General features: G+C 34.9%; 1 protein-coding gene across 3 annotated transcripts in view; it reads left to right on the forward strand.

The window, feature by feature from the left end:
• Positions 1-20,611, forward strand: part of TDRD3 (tudor domain containing 3) — a 174,780-nt gene that overhangs the window by 47,118 nt on the left and 107,051 nt on the right. For all 3 annotated transcript variants that reach the window (XM_037140540.2, XM_053665472.1, XM_053665473.1), the window contains exons 2-3: positions 12,211-12,295; positions 17,453-17,518. In XM_037140540.2, the coding sequence (XP_036996435.2) occupies positions 12,211-12,295; positions 17,453-17,518 (151 nt within the window). The remainder of the gene's footprint in view (positions 1-12,210; positions 12,296-17,452; positions 17,519-20,611) is intronic.

Genomic DNA, 20,611 nt, shown 5'->3' on the forward strand with positions numbered 1-20,611 from the left:
TCTGAACAGTTTGTGTTTTATTATTTATAGCCTAAACACACCAAACAAATTCACTGGGAGGATTCATTCAGGAAGAGTTAATGAATCAAGGCATTTAAATTTAATAGAAAGTCTTCTTTTTTGTAGATTCTCACCTAAAGATGACCTTTCAAAAATTTTTTTATTTAAATGAATCAATACTTTATAAATAATTACTTAAATTCATAATAGGTAGGTTTATTTTCTGTGGCTCCTGTCACAAATTACAACAAACTGGGTGGCTTAAAACAACAGAAGTGTGCTCTCTCAGTTCTGGAGGCTGGAAGTCTGAGGTGAAGATTGGGCAGACTTGTGCTTCTGCCACAAGGGCCAGGGGAGAATCAGTTACTTGCCTCTTACAGCTTCTGGCGGTTTCTGACATTCCTTGGTTTGAGATCTTATTACTCTAATATCTGCCTTCGTCTTTACATGGACTATCTCTCTGTGCCTCTCTCTTATAAGGACACTTGTCATTGGAGTTAGGGCCTAGCTGGATTCTTAACTTAATTTCTTCTGTTAAGACCATTTTTCCAAATAAAGTAACATTCACAGGTTCCAGAGATTAGGACATTGGAGTACCACTACAGAGAGGTGTCTTTACCGAACAAAGGGGGTTTGTCTGCCTGCTGCCACAAGAGCCAAACTCCTGAGGCAGTTGGTGGTGAAAAAGGAAAGAGGTTTTATTCAGATACTGCACAGTCCGGGAGAAGGCAGACTCCCTGTCTCAGAGGTCATCTCTTCTGCGAAACCCAGACATAGTGCAACTGTCCTCAGCAAGACTGAAACAGAAGCCAGTGCTCAGAGTTCCTGCTCCGTTTTTAAATACCATCCTTTGGAGCCTGCAGGCCTCTGCTAAGTGGTTGTCCAGCTAGCTTAGCTTGTTTCTAGCTGCTGCCCATTTCAGGCTCCGTCCTGAAGGCTATGGGAATGTGGCTGCTAAGGCTGCATGGTCGTGCACTGCCAGGAAACAGCTGCAGGTGGGCAAGAGTGGGGAGAGAGAGAGACTGACTGACTGACTCCCTCCTGGAAGCCAAGGGCCATGAGGCTTCTAAGGGCATGTGGCCAGTGGAGATAACGGGCAAAAATACCTTGTGAGTGCAGGCCCTGAGTCAGAACACAGAGCCAGAGAGCATTTCTTGGTTCCTTCAGGACAGACCAGGTGCTTTCTCAAAATGACAAATTAATCTCCCAGATATTCATGCACTTTGGGTGGGTCCACCTCCCAACCAATCCCTTCTTTCCTCAGGCTAGACCGACAGACAGGCCTTTTATGTCCAGCAGCTCCCGGTGTGTCATTTTGACCTCTGCCTTCCCCTAATCCTAGCCCAGCCTTGTACTGGGGAGGGGGGGGTGGTGTTAAGGGAGAAGGGCTTTTTGTCAGCCCAGTTTAAGAGCCTCCCTCTGCCACTATCTGGCCAATGGATGGAGACTTCCTGGGCTCAGACAGTCCACTGGTAACGGTATGGGTATACGCTTAAATTAGGTGTTCTAAGCTAAAAAATTAAAACCTTAAAATTTATTTAGAGCATTTCAGTTTCAAAAATGTAATTAATGCCAAGCATTTTATATTTCAAATGCATTTTAAAGGAATGAAAATTAGAAATATTCATATTTTCTGTCTAAGATATATATGGGAATATTTCACTCTTGGCAAAACATTTATTTATTTCTTTAATATTTACTTATTTAATTTAATAGCATATTTAAGTGACTACTCTTTTTGATTTCTAGACCTCATTTTCACTTCTTTTTAATTTATGGAGAATTATGGTATTAGATGGTATAATATATGATTACACTGGAAACAAATAAGCATTTGATAAAATTGACTATGATAATTGAAATAAGTTTTCTTTTTTAAAGTTTTGAGTGAATGGCATTAGTTTAGATTATAATCAAATATAAAATGTCTAATTTAAAAATTAAATATTATAATTATAATTCTCTGTGCTGTAGAATTTAAAAGTTATCACTTACCAGCTGTTTCTTGACATTATTTTAAATGTTGACATAAATGGTAGGCTGGGCAAAAATGATGGCAATGTGTTTTCCATTGGAGATTCTGTTTGGGCAGAAACAGTTGCATATATCCTCATGGAATAATTGATTTTCTTATTGTTAAAAGCTATGTATATCCCTCCATCATTGTAAAATTGGAGGATTTGAATGAATTAAGTAATAACATTTTTTAAATCTTGTTGGAATTTTTCCTTTAGTTCTCACTGAATTTCAGGTGATTATTATTAGTGTGTTAGAAATAAATAGTTCAGTCTTCCTGTAATGATGCATGCACACTTTCGACTATTAGCTGTAGCCTTTAAGGAAATTCGTTGTCAAGCAAATTTCATTCTTTTGATTTCTTTTTAGAGCCTAGAAGACATCTTTGAGTATCATTATGTTTTGACAATATTTTGCCGAATAAACACCAAGGTGTAAGAAGGAATGTAAAACTAGTATTTATTTAGCATCTACTTTTTATCAGTCATGTGCTGTAAGTACTTCAGCTATCTCATTTCTTCTTAAGAGTGTACATCAGATGACAGTCTCTCCAAGTTATTTATAAAAATATGTTCTGATTTTTGTTATGCTATTTACAGTTTTAAATAGCATTTCTTAAGTAAACTTCTGAGTGTGGGGTCCCCTGGGGTTGACCCTGAGAGTCTCGGTGTGGACTCTGCAGGTACCCGTGCTGTGCTGCGGTGGTCAGTGCACAGGGCGTCAGGCCCCAGTGAGCCTGTCCACCTGCCGCGTGGTTTTACAGCCGTCACCTTTGTGCTGCAGGAAAGATGACCGAGATACCAAATGAGCTTACATTTTGCAGTTTGAGCTATTAAAAAATAACCTCAGCTCTGCTTCTGTAATAATCTATGAAAATGTTGAATTAGACTAGGACATAAATTATAACCTCCAATGAAAGTAAAAATATGTAGGACTTCATTTTATACTTTTAAGTTTATCTAAAGGTATGGCTTACAAAAATGAATAACATAGGTAGGTGCCCTTTGCCACTATACTTCGTAACATCTCAATATGGAATTTCAAAGGAATTTACAAATATTTGCTCTGCTGTTACAGTTTTTTTTTTTTTACAAAATAAATATTCTAGGGATAATGTCTTCATGGGTCAGTTTATGTCTGGAAAAATTTTAATATCTGAAAATGAATCATAAATAAAAGTTGTAATTTATTGCCACCTTCTTATAGTTATTATCTTAGATTGTCATGCTTATTTATGTTGTCACAGAAAAAAGCAACTAATGAATAATGTTGAAAATACTCTTTGTAGCTGTTTCACTGCAAATAAGCATTAGTCTCTAATAAGTTATGTGTATTTTCATAAGTCTCTATTTCCAAAGGATGAATGTAGGAGAAAATAGGAGAGAAAGTTGGCTTTTGATATACTTCAATTTTTTTTTCTTGTGAGGAGATATTTCTTGAATACTTACTAAGTTTCTTTAAACACTGAGTAATCTTTCTAGCAAAAACAAATTCTAAAACTAAAATAGCCTACTTTATTTCCTTTGCTGTCTCTACTTTCCAACAACAATAAACAATAAATGTTAGAAACCTTTATTTTAAAGCTAGTTTAGTGTATCTTTGAAGTTTTAGTTTCCAATAGCAGTGATGGTATTTTACTTGTGAAACAAGATTGTCATCTAGTGGTGTTTTCAAGTAGTACATCGTTTAGAATTGGCTAATAAACCAGCATTTTAAAGGAAGTGCTAAACAAAAGAAATATATGTTTCAATTTTTCAGAATATAAACACTTCAAAATATTTTAAATTTTATGTAACTTTACAAAGAGTTTTCCCTAGTACTTTTCCTAAGTTCCATTTTTCAATAATTAATTTTAGGCCAAAAACATTTTGACTGGCCACTGAAATGTTGAAGTTTGACTACTGTGAATGTTAATGATGACGTATACCAAGACATTTCATAAGTCTTCACATCTCTAGAAGCTGCTTATTTAGAAAAAATAATGTTTCTGTAGTACTAAGTAAAAACTTTTTTTACTTTTTGCGTATTCATCCTTTTAGTTTTTGTGTATAATAATTTTTGTGAAATGTTTGCTTCTAAAATGTTAAGATTTTAATGATTTCTTTGCCTTTGGTGTTTTTTAATTTTTTAATATAATAATGTGAAAACTTAGTATAGAAGAAATGTAAATAAATTTTATGGTGTGTAAGTATGTGTGTGGGAAAAACTTAATATAGGTTAGCCAAGTAGCAAAAACAATATACATTTGTACACACACAAAGAAATTATAAATAAAAACTGAATAATTCATTTTAAAAGAATTTAGTTTGAATAAATTATTTATTGAAAACAGTTTAAGATCAATACTAAATGTGGTTTTTCTTAGCGATACTTTAAATAATACATAGTTTTATTCATATGATACATTCATATATAAGTCATGGAGAAAATTAAATTTTAAGCTAGAGTTGATTCAGATCTCTATTGTATTGTCGGAATAAAGATTGTGGTATTCATTTTGGTATTGTGTAGGTGGCCACTTTGCCAAAAGAAGGGAAGAAAATGGTACTGATAGGAGAGGTACTTAGTTGTTAAAGGAAATGAAATAAAAGACCTCTTTTTTCATATTTTATGATTTGTGTGTCATAGTCTTCCTTCTTCTGAATTACTTTTTGTGGCATTCTGATTCTCCAATTTTCTGTGCATAATAGAGATTTAGGCACGGAATTCAATGGATTCATTCAACTTACTGCTGGTATACCAATTTATATTCTTCTTAGTGATTTCTTTGATCTTTAATGTATCTATAAACTGTAATGCATATTGGTTTCACCTGTACTAAGTTATTAGAAGCAGATTTTTTGTCCAAATCTTAGTAGCCTTGTTACCTTACTAATCTTGTTAAAACAACTTAATATTGTATTTTCCCAAATTGTATCCATTAATAGAAATTTATGAGCCACTTTTTTTCCCCCTAGAGGAGGAAGTTAGCAAGTTATTTCAGTATCTGTGCCTGGGTATGAGAATAATAGCAAAACCGAATTTGGGGGCAGGTTTATTATAGTCCATTTACACTGTGGGGGATGGGGGACAGGATAAGGAGAGTGAATTATTCGGATAATTTAAAAATTTTTTGATGTCTCAGGAATTTGCAATAGGTTGCCAACTTTCGTATTTGCTAAGATTAAAGATACCTTTTGATATAAGAAGTTATTTGATTATCTGTTATGTTTTGTTCTCGCATCCCCATATCAACTGGGGTAATTGAGAGTTATCTTTATTTTCTTTGTGTTTAAGGAGGAATTCATTTATCTAATTCTCATTTGGTATTTGGATAATATATGTGGGACGGTAATCTCAATGTAGTAGCGAATAATCATATATAGATCAGAGACCCCAAAACCATTTAGTTTGTGTTTTATTCAGATACCATTAAGACTACCATGTACCAGTCATTGTCCAGATACCGCCTTCATTTTTTGATTGCATCACTGTCCATTTGGGAAGAATGTTTTCACTCTTTTTTTTTTCTGTTGGCATTTTAAAGAATTCTTAGTAGTCTTCAGCCTAATTTGTATATGCGTTAATCGATTTCTTTTTCTGTCTTTGATTACTTTAGGGATTCAGGTCTCAGTGCAGACTTGAATGGACACCTTTGCTTGGGTGGTGGAGGTGGGAGGAGCATAAAGCTTTGGTATCTGCTTTTTAGTGTTTCTAGTGAATTAGAACGATATTTCTCTCATCTTTTTATATCTAGAAGTCTGAAAAAAGGGTGAAATCTATATATTTCTAGTTTATAAAATATTTAGGCCAAACTAAATGATTCGACATCTTTTAGTCTGATGTAGACGACTTTGGTAAGAACATTTTTTACATGCACAATTATGTTCACTGCTCTCCAAGAATCATACAGACTGACCTGAAGACATAGTTCTTTTTCTCTTTTGCTTGCAAAGAAGGTCAGCTATGAATAGTATATCATTTGAGAGATACTTAGTGGCACAACCCTGGTATCAAAGACAGCTTGGAAATATACCAGAGCAAACAATCAGATACATTTCATAAACATATGATTAGTAAGTACAAAGTGTGTGTGCCACATCCAGGCTTGTACACATCACTTTATAAAAACAAACACACACCTAAAAAAAGTGAGACGATCTGACAATAGCTGCTTTACCTGTCCTACAGTCAGCTGGAGCTGAGTTATGGCTGCTGCCTTTAAATGGGCCAGGCACTCTTCATTTTGTCATGATCCTCATTATATGACTCAAGATTTTACCTGCTCTTAGAGGGGTGGATAAAAGGAAAATTGGCTCTCTTTTCTCTTACTGATAGTAATAGGTGGTAATGATGATCTACTGTGTGGATGAAATAAATGAGATTCAAATGACAGTATTTGTTTTTATGACAGTTTGTGTCAGTTGAGATTATTGAACTATAGTTTGGGCATGTCTGCCACGTGACTTCTGCACAGGAGTTGTGGTAGTGGCACTTGGGCTATGCGGTCCTTCTTATGGAGTATGTATTCATTATCTGTGATAGGGAACCTCCTCTCCCCCAAGTTGGTGGATAATAATTAATTTTAAAGCCTTTATTTCAGAAGTAAAAAGAGGTGCTTAGGAGTACAAATTTAGTGATTTTGAGTAAGACAGAATTTTAACCTCTATGAAAAAGGAAGTACTTTCTAAAATCTTATTTTAAAAACTTGAGTACATACTAAATTGTGATTTTAAATGCCATTATTTGAAGGTAAATTAGTGAGAAATGTTAATCTATTCTGTGTCATACAGAAATTTAGCCCTTTCATGTCCTGCTTGTCAATAAATTGTATTCTGATGTATTGTTAGTTCATAATAGTAATGAGTGGTTTTATAATGTTAATTTTTCAAAATCTCCACTAGAGAGGGAAAATCCAGTGTGTTTTACTGGCTGTTGTAGTAAGCAAGAGCCCTACTGGGTTTGTTTCTTCTTTGGGGTCCATGCCCTGAGTTTTATAAATTCAAAGATGACACATGGGGTCAGATCTCATGCCTGCCCCAGTTTCCCATTCCTTTCTTTCTCAGTGACCTCATAAGGCTGGTGAATGTTGTGTTGTTTTGTTCTTTCAATGTTGTGTTGTTACTGTGCTACTATGGTACATTATGAAGCCAATTTGGGCATTTGACTTACTTTTATCACTTGTTTTATTCATTGATAATGTTGGAGTTTTAAATGTTTACAAAAACAAAATGATTTTTTTTATAAATCGATGTTATGGTTAATTTAGATTCAGTCCTTTTGTGAAAATGGTGCAGTGGATACAGAAGGATCACCAGTATTAGTGGGAGAGCTGTGAGTGCTTCTGATTCTTGATGCTGATGGAGGACAGCTGTGAGGCTCAAGTCTTTTGAGCCTCATGTTTTCAAAACATGAAGGTTGAGTAAGGGAGACTTGTAAAACTTGCAAATTGAGACTGAGCTACATGGAGGGTCAAATTTTCTTTTACCCCTTGTGGCTGTTGCCTTGACAATATTTATAGATTTTCCCTTTTTATATCTTACAGAGATTGGTATTTTTATTGTTATAACAATTTTTGAATTTTTAACTTTCAGTATTAGTTCCCTGATATTTTACTATAAATCCATACCTACTCTTTTAAAATATTTTTAGGTGCTTACTGTGAAGTTGCCTAGTTGTGTTTTTTTGTGTGTGTTGGTGAAGCATCTAGTTGATTAAGGAACTGATTTGTATAGATGTTGACTTATGTTTATGAGAAGCTCACATTTCTAATATTAGCATTAGTTATTGATAAATAGAAATGGTGTATTGTAAATAAAAACTGTGAGGATGGCCAGAGCTTCAGTAGGGGAGGTAAGGATGGGGGAAATGGGAATCTGTAATAGTGGAAGCAATAAAAAATAAAAAATAACAACAATAAAAATAAATTTAAAAGTGGTGTGTCGTAATGAAAAAACTACTAAACTGAGAGTCAGAAGGCATTCTTGTTTTTACTTCGTATCACTTAAGTTTGTATTTTGGGGCAAGTTTATGAACAACTTTGGACCTTTTATATAGCTGTAAAATAGAAGAGGTGAACTTTGATTATTTTAATGATCTATTCCAGGTCATCTGACATCCTATAATCTTTTAATGCTAAAGAGTTGCCTTTCTAGAAAACAAAGCATTTTGTTAGTGACTCTATGTTATTTCCCATTGTGTAGGAATTTGAAAGTTGCATTTTTGTAATAACTCAATTAGTATTTAATATCACCTATATTCTGTTGTGTACTGATGATTTCTGAAATCAGCCTCATCCTATACTTAGCTCTCATTTCTTCCCCATTTTTCAACCAGAATGTTCCAGCTTATTACCTCTAGAAAGTGCTTCACTTTTTTACTTGCATATTTCTGTTCATACCATTCCCTTGTATGTAGTCTTTCTCATCCCACAGCCACTCAGAGTCCCTATGACATTTTTTAAAATCCTCACCCGAGAACATATTTATTGATTTGAGAGACAGAGGGTGCAGGGGCGAGAGAGGGGGGAGAGAGAGAAACATCGATGTGAGAGAGAAACAGTGATTGGTTGCCTCCCATACACACCCCAGGAGGGAATCAAACACACAACCTAGGTATGTGCTCTGTCCAGGGATTGAATCTGAGACCTTTTTGGTGTATGGAACAGCACTCCAACCATCTAAGCCACTTGGCCAGGACTTTAACATTTTGTTCATAATTATTTTGGCTTTGTGTGATAGCTGTTTATCACACAAAGTATGTGTATTTGTATTGTGTTTATGTATTATGTTATGCTGTATATGAGACTATGAACTCCTTAAAGGAAGGTGGTTCATTTCCCTCATTTTACTAACCTTATTACCGAATCATAATATTTTTCACATAAAAAGGACTTTATTAATATTTGTAGAACTGAATATATAAGATAATTAATGAGAGATACAGTCAATGGCTATGAGCAGTGCAAAATTAACAGTTAACAGGATAATAAGGAAATTTACTTGGCAATTTTGAATCAAAGTATGTTTTAACAATCTGTGCTAACTGCAAACATTTGTATTTCATCATCCTTTATGTCCTATTATAACTGTCTCCCATTCATTTGTTCTTACAGGTTCATCTATATACTTAACACTTGTATATGTTTTTTTCTCTGTAACTCACTTGCTTTCATTCATCATAACAGTTTAGCCTTCCATGGTCTTAAAGTTTTAATAGTACCTAATTTTGTTAAACACATTCTTTCTTTTTTTTCTTTTTCAAAGATTTTGTTTACTTTTTTCTTTTCTTTTTTTATTTTATTGATTATGCCATTACATTTGTTCTATTTCCCCCCTTTGTTTCCCTCCACCCTGCACACCTCCTCCCCTACCATCCCCCCTTTAGTTCATGAACATGTGTCTCAAGTTCTTTAGATTCTATATTTCCCATACTATTCTTACCCTCCCCCTATCTATTTTCTACCTACCGTCTATGCTACTTATTTTCTGAACCTTCTCCCCTCATCTCCTTCTCCCACTCCCCTGTTGCTAACTCTCCATATGATCTTCATTTCTGTGGTTCTGCTCCTGATCTAGCTGTCCTCTTAATTTGCTTTTGTTTTAAGTGTGGTTGTTAATAACTGTGAGTTTGCTGTCCTTTCACTGTTCATCTTTTTTATTTTCTTTTTCTTAGGTAAGTCCCTTTAACGTTTCATATAATAAGGGCTTGGTGATGATGAACTCCTTGAATTTAATCTTATCTGAGAAGCACTTTTATCTGTCCTTCCATTCTAAATGAAAGCTTTGCTGGATAGATCAATCTTGGATATAGGTCTTTGGATTTCATGACTCGGAATACCTCTTTCAAGCCCCTTCTTGCCTGTAAGGTGTACTTTGAGAAATCAGCTGACAGTTTGATGGGAACTCTTTTGTAGGTGACTGCCCCCTTATCTCTTGCTGCTTCTAGGATTCTGTCCTTCATTTGAATCTTGGCTAATGTAATGATGATGTGCCTTGGTGTGTTCCTTCTTGGGTCCAAGTTCTTTGGGACTCTCTGTGCTTCCTGGATTTCCTGGAAGTCTATTTCCTTTGCCAGATTGGAGAAGTTCTCCTTTATTATTTGTTCAAATAAATTTTCCACTCGTGGCTGTTTTTCTTCCCCTTCTGGTACCCCTATAATTCGGATGTTGGAACGTTTAAAGATGTTGTACAGGTTCCTAAGCCTCTCCTCCTTTTTTTGAATTCTTGTTTCTTCATCCTTTTCAGTTTGGTCATTTTTTTCCTCCTTCTGGTCCACTCCTTTGAGTGGAGTTCCAGTTTCCTTTCCATTACTGTTGGTTTCCTGTGTATTTCCATTCATTTCACTTAGTTTAGCCTTCATATGTTCCTCTAATTTGTGACTAAAATCAAACAGTTCTGTGAGCATCCTGATCACCAATGTTTTGAACTGTGCATCTGAAAGTTTGGCTATTTCTTCATCACCTAGATTTATTGGCTCCGGGGCTCTGAGTTATTCTTGAGCCATGTTTTGATCTGTTCGTTTTTGTTACATACGAGGAGCGGCGCCTTAGGTGTTCACCAGGGCGGGGCCACCCAGGTCGTTGGTTTGTGACACTGTATGTGGGGGTGGGGTCAGAGAGGGAGCAATGGCGGTCCTCTTCGCTCGCCCAGGCCGCCTCACCGCTTGCCCTGCCTGTTTATGTGCGGGCAAATGTGCCAGCCCGCTGCCCTGCACTGGGGCCTGCGCAATCTGTCTCAATGCTTGTCTCTTCACTGGTTTATTTGCGCGCAAATGCGCAACTGCAAACAGCCAGCCGCGCCTCTGCGCCTTCCCTGGATGTGACCATAGCTACCCTGCACCTGGGGTCCATGCCCTCGGCTGTCTGTGCACCGCCCGGGTCAGGGGATCTTTTTTGCCTGACCAGCTCTGCTGCTGGCTTCGCACCTCTCACTGGTTTAGCTGAGCAGTTTGTTGTTTTTGTACTAGGTAATTTGGTTGCATTTATTATTGTTAAAACTTTGTTGTTTTTAGATTTGGTTGTGCGAGGAAGTAGAGTGTTTCCACCTATGCCTCCACCTTGGCAAAAGTCTAAACACATTCTTTGATTTGTATGTGTACTTTCCTGACTTTATCTCCTTGATTTTGTTCATGGGCTTATCAACTTTAATCTACTGGTCTTCATTTATACTCTTCAATTAACATTTCTTTTCCCTTGCTCTTTTTACTTTACAGAAGTCATTTATTTTGTTTCCTAAGGCACAAGCCCTTTGCTTGCCGTCTCCAAGTCAAGTTGACAAGTATCTGAGAATCAGTCTAATGTTGGGGCTTGATGATGGAACTGCTGATTGTCAGGAATGAGCTTGGGCTAGCTGTCAGCCTGGTACTCCTCTGTCTAATGGGAGGATGCTGGCAGGTGCAGTGGCTAGCACTCACCCTTTGGTTAAAGGAGTTGATACTTATCACAAAACATGTCAGATGCTAATGGGCATTTTTATAGATGAAATTTGGTGGGGGTGAAACCTGAATTGTAGAATTTGTCAAAGAATTTCAAAATGGCTGTGTTGTGCATAATGAATGGGTTAGAGATGATCTCCCCCCCGCTCAGATTCAGTAATCTTGAATTAATTACTGCCTGTGACAAATATATGGTTAGTTTGGACTATTTAAAAGAACAAAGGTCAATAAAATGATGAGTAAACTGAAAAGATACAGGAAGAGTACAAGTTATAAGGTAAAGAGTTGCCTATCTTTCTGCTACTTGCAGTCAGTTGAAGGATTTGGGGGAACATTGTGGTTAAGAAAGGGGACTTGAGAAGATAACCTGAGAAAGTAGCACAGAGGAAATTTCTTTTGGACTAAGTTTAAAATTATGTTGTCTTAGCTCTGTTTTTACAGTGCATCTCAGTCTCCAAGAGTTTACTCTATTACCAAATGTTTAAGTCAGAGATTATACTTGTGTAATGGTAAAGAGTAGTTTATACAGTCCTTAAGAAATGTATTGATGTTTTAATTGTATTAACAAAATATCTTTTTAAGGATACAAAGAGGAAAAATAATGCACTCTCCATTCTGTTCTATCAGATATAGTAAATAATCAGGGAATGTCAAGGACTTTTCCCCTGGTGTTTGTAGAGGCATTTCATAGTAGAGAACAAAATTGCATGTTAACTTAAAAAATAATTTTGGTTAATTTTGATTTTAGAAAATATTAAGCCATTTATTTTCTTTCAACAGGTATCTTTCAAATGAAGGTGTTGAAGCTTGCACAAGTTCTCCTGACAAAGTCAATGTAAATGACATCATCCCGATTGCTCTCAATGTAGGTTTTATTTATTAACATTTTTAATCTGGAAGCTATATTCATGAAAAATGTTTTATAGAATAAACTGGATTTTATGAGTAATGTGGAATAATAAATACTTCTTTTTTAGTTTCCATTTTAACTGATGTTTATTGAAATTGCTAATCTCATATCATCAAATTATTAGAAACATGTTTCTTTTAATAATTATTACATGGCATACAATGAAAAGGGGAAACATGTAATTAAAACTTGTTTAACCCAGTGCTCAGTTATATAATTTCATAGCATTTACATTATTTGTATAGTAGCAGTAAAAACTGGTCATATATATTAAAATAAACTGCCATTAAATTAACATAGGATCTCAAGTTATAGCTTTTTAACAATTGTATTTATTATTTCAAAATAACATTTTCTGTTCATAAAAGTAACACATATTAAAGACTTCATAAAACAAAATAAAAAAATTTAAGCTATTTATAATTACTGTTAATGTTTTGATATGTATTTCTTTCCACTCTTTCTCCCTCTACCCATCTGAACAGCTGTATCTTTTCTATAATTGGGATTGGCTTTTGGATTTTTTTTGAAGAGTTATAAAAATTATTTTAAATATGCATATGTTAATGAATATTTTTACTTTTTCTTTTTTTAATCATTTCTTGAGAATATACTTCCTGATTTTAGAGAGAGGAAGGGAGAGAAGGAGAGAGAGAGAACATTGATGTTAGAGAGAAACATTGATTGGTTGCTTCCCATATGCGCCCTGCGGGAGACAGAAACAGTACCCTAGGTATATGCACTGATGGGGGATGGAACCTGCAGCCTGTTGGTGTCTGTGACAAGGCCCCAACCAACTGAGCCATCTGGCCAGGGCACAAATACTCTTTTTATAATCTTATAGTTACATCAGTGGGAATTTTCATGTTGCCTTTACAATAACAGTCTATCAGCCAAAACTTAGATGTTATGACACATAATTAAGTTTATAAGACAATTACTGTCTGACATAATCATCATATTACTGCAAAATAAGTATAACATAAAGCAAGAATGGCAGCAACTGATAACAATTAAAATATAAATAAACATGTATATAACTGCAGATAACTTTTTCTTTTCAAATTACTTAAATTTATACTTATATAATAAAATTTAAACAGCTACAGTTTGCTTTGAAATCTCATTCATCAGCTTCTTTGAATTTTATCAATAAGCCTAATAAGGTCTTTTTTTGTTTGTATATTTCTGAGCTAACTTAATACAAGACCATAATTTCTTTTAAGTAAGCATTAGTTAGAAAGTGTGCAGGCTATCTATGACTACACATGGAAATACTCCCTAGTCGCTTTTATTTTCTTCAACTTGCAGTCAAATTAGTGAATTCTACTTTCAAAAGTGTTGTAAAGAACTCTATTTTTGTTTATTAAAAAAATCCTAAACATAATAAAGATTTTTGTGACAATATCTTGCTCTTCTTTATTTTTCTTATTTATTTACTTAGGTAAATAGCAATGAATTATTTATAATTGGGTGTGAAATTTAAAACAGAGCAAGATGAAGTATTTGCTCTGTGCACATGGGAAGTGGATGATGACCATCATTTTAATGAATTAAGTAGTCTTTATAATTTTCTCTGAAATATATAGTTGAATACTCCAATCTAAGTTATCATACCATATAACAGGAAAAAAACTTTTAATCAAAATGAAGTCATCAGTAAATAATGTGCTTTTCAAATTTATCACCTTTAAAAAATTTAGACAGTTACAGCAGTGGTCCCCAGCCTTTTTGGTACCAGGGACTGCTTTCATGGAAGATGGTTTTTCCATGGGCTGGAGTGGGGGGCAGGGAAGACAGGAGGGGTAGCTCAGGCAGTAATGGCATGGTGTCCACGGACAGTGAGGAGGGAGGTTAATGACCCCTGATTTAAAGTATTTCTGTTGAATTGGTTTTCAACTTTTGAATGATTGTTGATCACTAGTTAAGAAAGACATGCATTATTGGTTCTTAATGTATACAATTTATTACATATGGGATTAATAATCTATGCACAAGCTTTCTTATGTTCCCCTTCTCTTTTTGGGGACACACTGAGCTGGTTCCTTTCACCAGCAGTGAATAATGCAATAAGATGTACACAATGTTTCTGCCCAGGGAAGTCCATTAGAGGCTGGTAGCGAAGGCTTTCTTTGGACTGCTCATGAAGGTACTCACTGCCTACAAGAAACAAAATTCTGGATTCCCCCTGTGTTCCAAAAACACATGTGTTCACCATAAATCGTATTGTTTATACAGATAGTCTAGGCAGTGAACCACATTTTTAGTTAGGAAATGGTTCAAGTGCAAAGTTCCCATATGCCAGCCGCGTGCCAACCTTGCAAAAGCAGGTCCTTATGAAGAGAGTAGCCTCCGAGCTGGTAAGTGATTATTTTCTGTGCAGGTTCTTATGTTGAAAACAAAGGTTCTTTATTTTTTATATTGAAGAACATGGAGTAAGAATATTAAAAAAATCTGACATGTAGTTTTAGTTTCAAATACATGAATTATTCAGAAAAAAAATTAAGGTGCTAGCCCAGTCTTAAAATGAATACTATGTATTAGTAAAACTTTAAAAACAGATTTTTTAAAGATTCTATATCATATAAATTGACTTGCCAAATAAACATTTTGTTGAACTTAACTTGAATAAATAGGAATCTTTTGTGTGTGCACATATGCATGTGTATTTAAAAGCTAAATTTTTATCCGGCATAATTTTTTATGTTCAATATAAGTGTATTTTTGTATCTATGTATACTAGGATTTTGGTATAATGGCATCTGAATCATAAGATTATCTTGTAGTACTATAAATTGACTTTGAACTTAGCATGTTTATAGATTTGGTAGCTCATTTTCTTTTGCTAAAAGATCAATGAAATAACGTTAACTATATGTATATATAACTTTAAAAAAATTATTTAAACTTGGAGTATGTTGTCTGTTTTGAGCCTGACAACAACTTTGTGAGATAGGGTTGGTGATTCCTCCCTCCAATCTCCCATTTCATAGAGGAATAAATTAACTGGATTTAGAAAAAAAATTTTTTAAGATTTAATTTATTTTTAGAATGAGGAGGAGGGAGAGAGAAAGAGAGGGAGAGAAATGTCAATGTGTGGTTGTCTCTTGTGCTCCCCACACTGGGGACCTGGCCAGCAACCCAGGCATGTGCCCTGACTGGGAATCAAATAGGTGACTCTTTGCTTCACAGACTGGCTATCAGTCCACTCAGCCACACCAGTCAGGGCGGATTTAGAAAAATTTTGATGGTATCCAAGATCATATTAGTTATGCAGTGAATCATTTCTACTTTCATTTCAATGCCTCATTTTCATTTAGTTTAGTTCATAATTATTGATAAAAACCAGAAATGAGGGAGAATGGTATACCATAAAATTTGTATATACTCTGTTTCTCACATATATTTAAATGTTGCGGCATTTGAGTGACTTCAAAATAATGCGTATGCTTTTATGAACTGTTAGTTATAGTATTGACTTAATGGTTATACATTTTTGGTGATAAAATGTACATGTTTCATATTCACTAAAATAAACATGATAGCTAACATGAATTAAATGCTTGTTCTTTGCAAGTCATTGTGCCAAGTGCTTCTCATGCATTAACATTTAATCTTCAAAACAATCCTAATACAGGGAAGAGTAGTATAAGAAAGTATTTTGTCCCCATATGTCACTCAGTATTTTCAAAGTGAAAAGGCTATGATTTGAAGTATGGTTTATAATTCGTTCACTCTGTTATTGGATGGAGGCTGCAAAAAGGGTAAGCCCAAAGCATTGTTACACAAATGTGTGGATTTGGGGGCTTAGTTTGCCTGGCAGTTCATTTGGTGTGTTTTGGTTGAGGAGTGATTCCTGTATTATATTGAGAAATAAATTATGAATCATGGTAGGAAAAGACTGGAAAGATCTGTGGGGATTGTATGACATAGACTTCTGTCTTCAGCTGACCACGTATGGGTATTTCAAATAAAATAATATTCTACTATTATAGATGTTCAATAGATAGTTAAGACTATCCTGCTTGTCTATATGTATTCCTTTTATATTGCAATAATTTTAATCATCTAGTGTTTTCTCCTTAAGTCTGATATAAATTTCTCCCTTGTAATTTATGTGATTAAAGGCACTCTAAGTCTGTTTCATTTTGCTCTTAAGGCAATGAAGAGCTACTGTTTGCTATATTTTAAAGAATAACAAAACAATACAAATTTATTAATCGAACCTCACATTCTGTTTTCAAGATAATGTCTTAGCTTAAATAATTAGGCCTTTTTCATGAGTATTGACAGTTTTCCTAAGAAGAAACTTCTTACCATTCCTTTACTTTTTACTTCCCAAAGAAAACAAAAATCCTGAAAAGTTCTTCTTTTTATGAAGACTGTGGAATTGAAGTTCTGGTTTTATGTCAGAAATGTGATAACTCTATCTTGGGCCTTCCTTAAGTTTTCCCCTTTTGTATTTTGCTTTTTAGTTTTCTGAATAATCTGTATTTCTGCATTTTTATATGGTTAGTTATTTGTTTACCAACTTCAATTTTTATAATTTGTTTAGGCAAATTAAATACATTTTTATTAAGGGTAACTCTCACTATAATTTCTTGTTGTTGCGATGGAATTCTTCCCTGGGACATATAGCTTTGTTATGTTACGGTTATTATAGCCTATAGAATAATGTGTTTTCATGTCTTTGTATATCAAGCTTATATAGGATTTACTTGTCAAAAATGTATACTTTTTATGAATTAATTTGGTTTTGAATTGTGACATTACTTTTGTAGTAAGGCTATATAGTTTGCATAAAATAAAGTTTTAGAATTAATTTGAGAATATTTAGTAAGTTAAAAGGTTACCTAAAGAGGTATGACCAGAAATAAGGTTATCTGTGTATTAATGTCCAACCTACTGGTACACTTTAAATAACTCATGTATGGGTCTGAGTTATTTGAAAAGATTGATCGTGTATGTAGATCTCGTAATCAGCTAAAAGACATTTATTTAAATTTTACTCCATAAACTTTAAGTAATTTTATCTTTTGTTTGTGATTGAGACTAAATTTAGATTAACTTTTCTTTATAATTATATTTTAATAATAATGTTTTTTATTTTAGACAGACTTGAGAACCATTGGCAAGAAATTCCTCCCCAGTGACATCAATGGAGGAAAAGTAGAAAAGGTAAAGAAAAATGTTCACTTCTTAAATTATGCCAACTGCAACAAATATTAATATACACTAAATTACTGGAATTATTTTTTTGTCAATAGAAAGTGCAACTGCAAAATATTTTGGAAGCAAACAGGCCACAGAGTCATTATTGCAGTGATTTCCTATTCACATGGAAAATTATTAGGACTTAGAGTTTTAAACTTTTGATGACTTCTAAACATTTTTTAAAGATTTTTCTTTTAAGAATTATAAGTATGGCATGTCTGCATATCAGACTTCCCAGACATTGTTAGAGCTCAGGACAGGAACCTCCTCATGCTTTTTAATTTTAGTTGCCCTTTATGTTTATTTACTGAACTTAATAATATTAAATTATAAGAGTGTAAGAGAACATTAGGAGTAATTTGACAGAGCCATGAATTTAGTTATTCCTATCAATTTGCATTTACAAACCTGTAAAAATATATATTTATGTTACAGTTTTTCAGCACTTTTTCTAAAATTCAAGGATACAGTGTTCAGATAACAATGAATCACTCTTTAACTTCTTACTCATTCCTTTTTAATTTCTTCTTTTTATTGAAAAAGGAGCAATTTCATTTTATTTTTATGAAAATGCCTGTAAATTATGTGAGCCAAAAATTTTTTATGTGTTTTTGGTCACATGCTGTTGGTCTGTGTGCTGTTGGTTATTATTTTTTTTATGTTTTATTGATTATGTTATTACAGTTGTCCCAATTTCTCTCCTTCATTCCTTTCCACCCTGCACACCCTCTCCCACCCACATTCCTTCACTTTAGTTCATGTCCATGTGTCGTAAGTTCATTAGCTTCTACATTTCCCATACTATTCTTACCCTCCCCCTGTCTATTTTCTACCTACCATCTATATTACTTATTCTTTGTACCTTTCCCCTTTTCTCCTCCTCCCACTCCCCTGTTGCTAACTCTCCATGTGATCTACATTTCTGTGGTTCTGTTCCTAATATAGTTGTTTGCTTTGTTTTCATTTTTGTTTTAGGTGTGGTTATTAATAATTGTGAGTTTGCTGTCATTTTACTATATGTGTTTTTATTTATTTATTTATTTAAATTGTAGTTCGAGTACAGTTTTCTGTCTTTTACTCCCATCCCAGCTCACTCCCCCAGTGCTCCCCACCTCCCTCCTATTTCCACCCTTCTTAGTTTTTGTCCATGTGTCCTTTATACTTGTTCCTGTGAATCCTTCCCCTTTTCCCCTGAAACTCCCTCCTCTCCCCCCTCTGGTCACTGCCAGCCTGTTCTCTATTTCAGTGTCTTTGGTTATGTTTTGCTTGCTTGTTTGTTTTGTTGTTTAGGTTCCTGTTAAAGGTGAGATCATATGGTATTTGTCTTTCGCTACCTGGCCTATTTCACTCAGCATAACGCTTTCCAGTTCCATCCATGCTGTTGCAAGGGGTAGGAGCTCCTTCTTTCTTTCTGCTGCATAGAATTGCACTGTGTAAATGTACCATAGTTTTTTGATCCATTCATTTACTGATGGGCACCTGGGTTGCTTCCAGCACTTGGCTATTGTAAATTGTGCTGCTATGACCATTGGGGCACATGGGTTCTTTAGGGTTGATGTTTCAGGGTTCTTAGGATATACTCCTGACAGTGGAATTGCTGGGTCAAAAGGCAGATCCATTTTCAGTTTCCTGAGAAAATTCCATACTATTTTCCATAGTGGTTGTACCAGTCTGCAATTCCACCAACAGTGAATTAGGGCCCCCTTTTCTCCACAACCTCTCCAACACTTGTTGTTTGTTGCTTTGTTTTATGATGGCCATCCTGACTGGTGTAAAGTGGTATCTCATTGTGGTTTTAATTTGCATCTCTGATAGCTAGCGATATTGAGCATCTTTTCATGTGTCTCTGGATCCTCTGTATGTCCTCCTTGGAGAAATATCTGTTCAAGTCTTTTGCCCACTTTTTAATTGGGTTGCTTGTCTCCTTAGAGTGGAGTCATGTAAGTTCCTTGTATATTTTGGAGATTAAACATTTGTCTGAGGTATCATTGGCAGATATGTTTTCCCATACAGTTGGTTGTCTTTTTTATTTAATACTGTTTTCTTTAGCCACACAGAAGCTTTTAATTTTGATGAGATCCCATTTGTTTATTCTTTCCTTTATGTCCCTTGCTCTAAGGGGACATGTCAGTAAAAATGTTGCTGCGTGAAATATCTATTTTCCTGCCTATGTTCTCCTCTAGACTTTAATGGTGTCACAGCTTATATTTAAGTCTTTTATCTACCTTGATTTTATTTTGGTGTATGGTGTAAGTTGGTGCTTGAGTTTCATTTTTTTGCACGTAGCTGTCCAGTTCTCCCAACACCATTTGTTGAAGAGGCTAGTTTTATTCCATTTTATATTGCTGCCCCCTTTGTCAGATATTAATTGACTGTAGAGAGTTGGGTTGATTTCTGGGCTCTCTGTTCTGTTCCATTGGTCTATGTGCCTGTTTTTATGCCAGTACCAGGCTGTTTTGATTGCAGTGGCCTTGTAATACAGATTGGTATCAGGTATTGTGATCCCTCCTACTTTGTTCTTCTTTCTCAAAATTGAAGCTGCTTTTCAGGGTTGTTTATGGTTCCATATAAATTTTTAAAGTGTTTGTTCTATGTCTGTGAAATATGCCATTGGTACTTTAATAGGTATTGCATTGAATTTGTAAATTGCTTTGGGTACTACTGATTGCCAGCAATGGCTGGGTATGGGCCCGATGCTCCAGTGCCATCCATTTTCAGGGCTAGTTGATTCAGCAGGTGAGTTGTTACACACTCCTTAGTGGATTCCGACTTCTATGGGCACTGTCTTCTCATACATCTTTTTTATCTTCTTTTTCTTAGATAAGTCCCTTTAACATTTCATATAATAAGGGCTTGGTGATGATGATCTCCTTTAACTTGACCTTATCTGAGAAGAACTTATCTGCCCTTCCATTCTAAATGAAAGCTTTGCTGGATAGAGCAATCTTGGATGTAGGTTGTTGCCTTTCATGACTTGGAATACTTCTTTCCAGCCCCTTCTTGCCTGCAAGCTCTCTTTTGAGAAATCAGCTGACAGTCTAATGGGAACTCCTTTGT

This window comes from Artibeus jamaicensis, unplaced genomic scaffold (assembly GCF_021234435.1).
Source record: "Artibeus jamaicensis isolate MK-2021 breed Jamaican fruit bat unplaced genomic scaffold, CSHL_Jam_final contig_415, whole genome shotgun sequence".
Taxonomy (NCBI): Eukaryota; Metazoa; Chordata; class Mammalia; order Chiroptera; family Phyllostomidae; genus Artibeus; species Artibeus jamaicensis.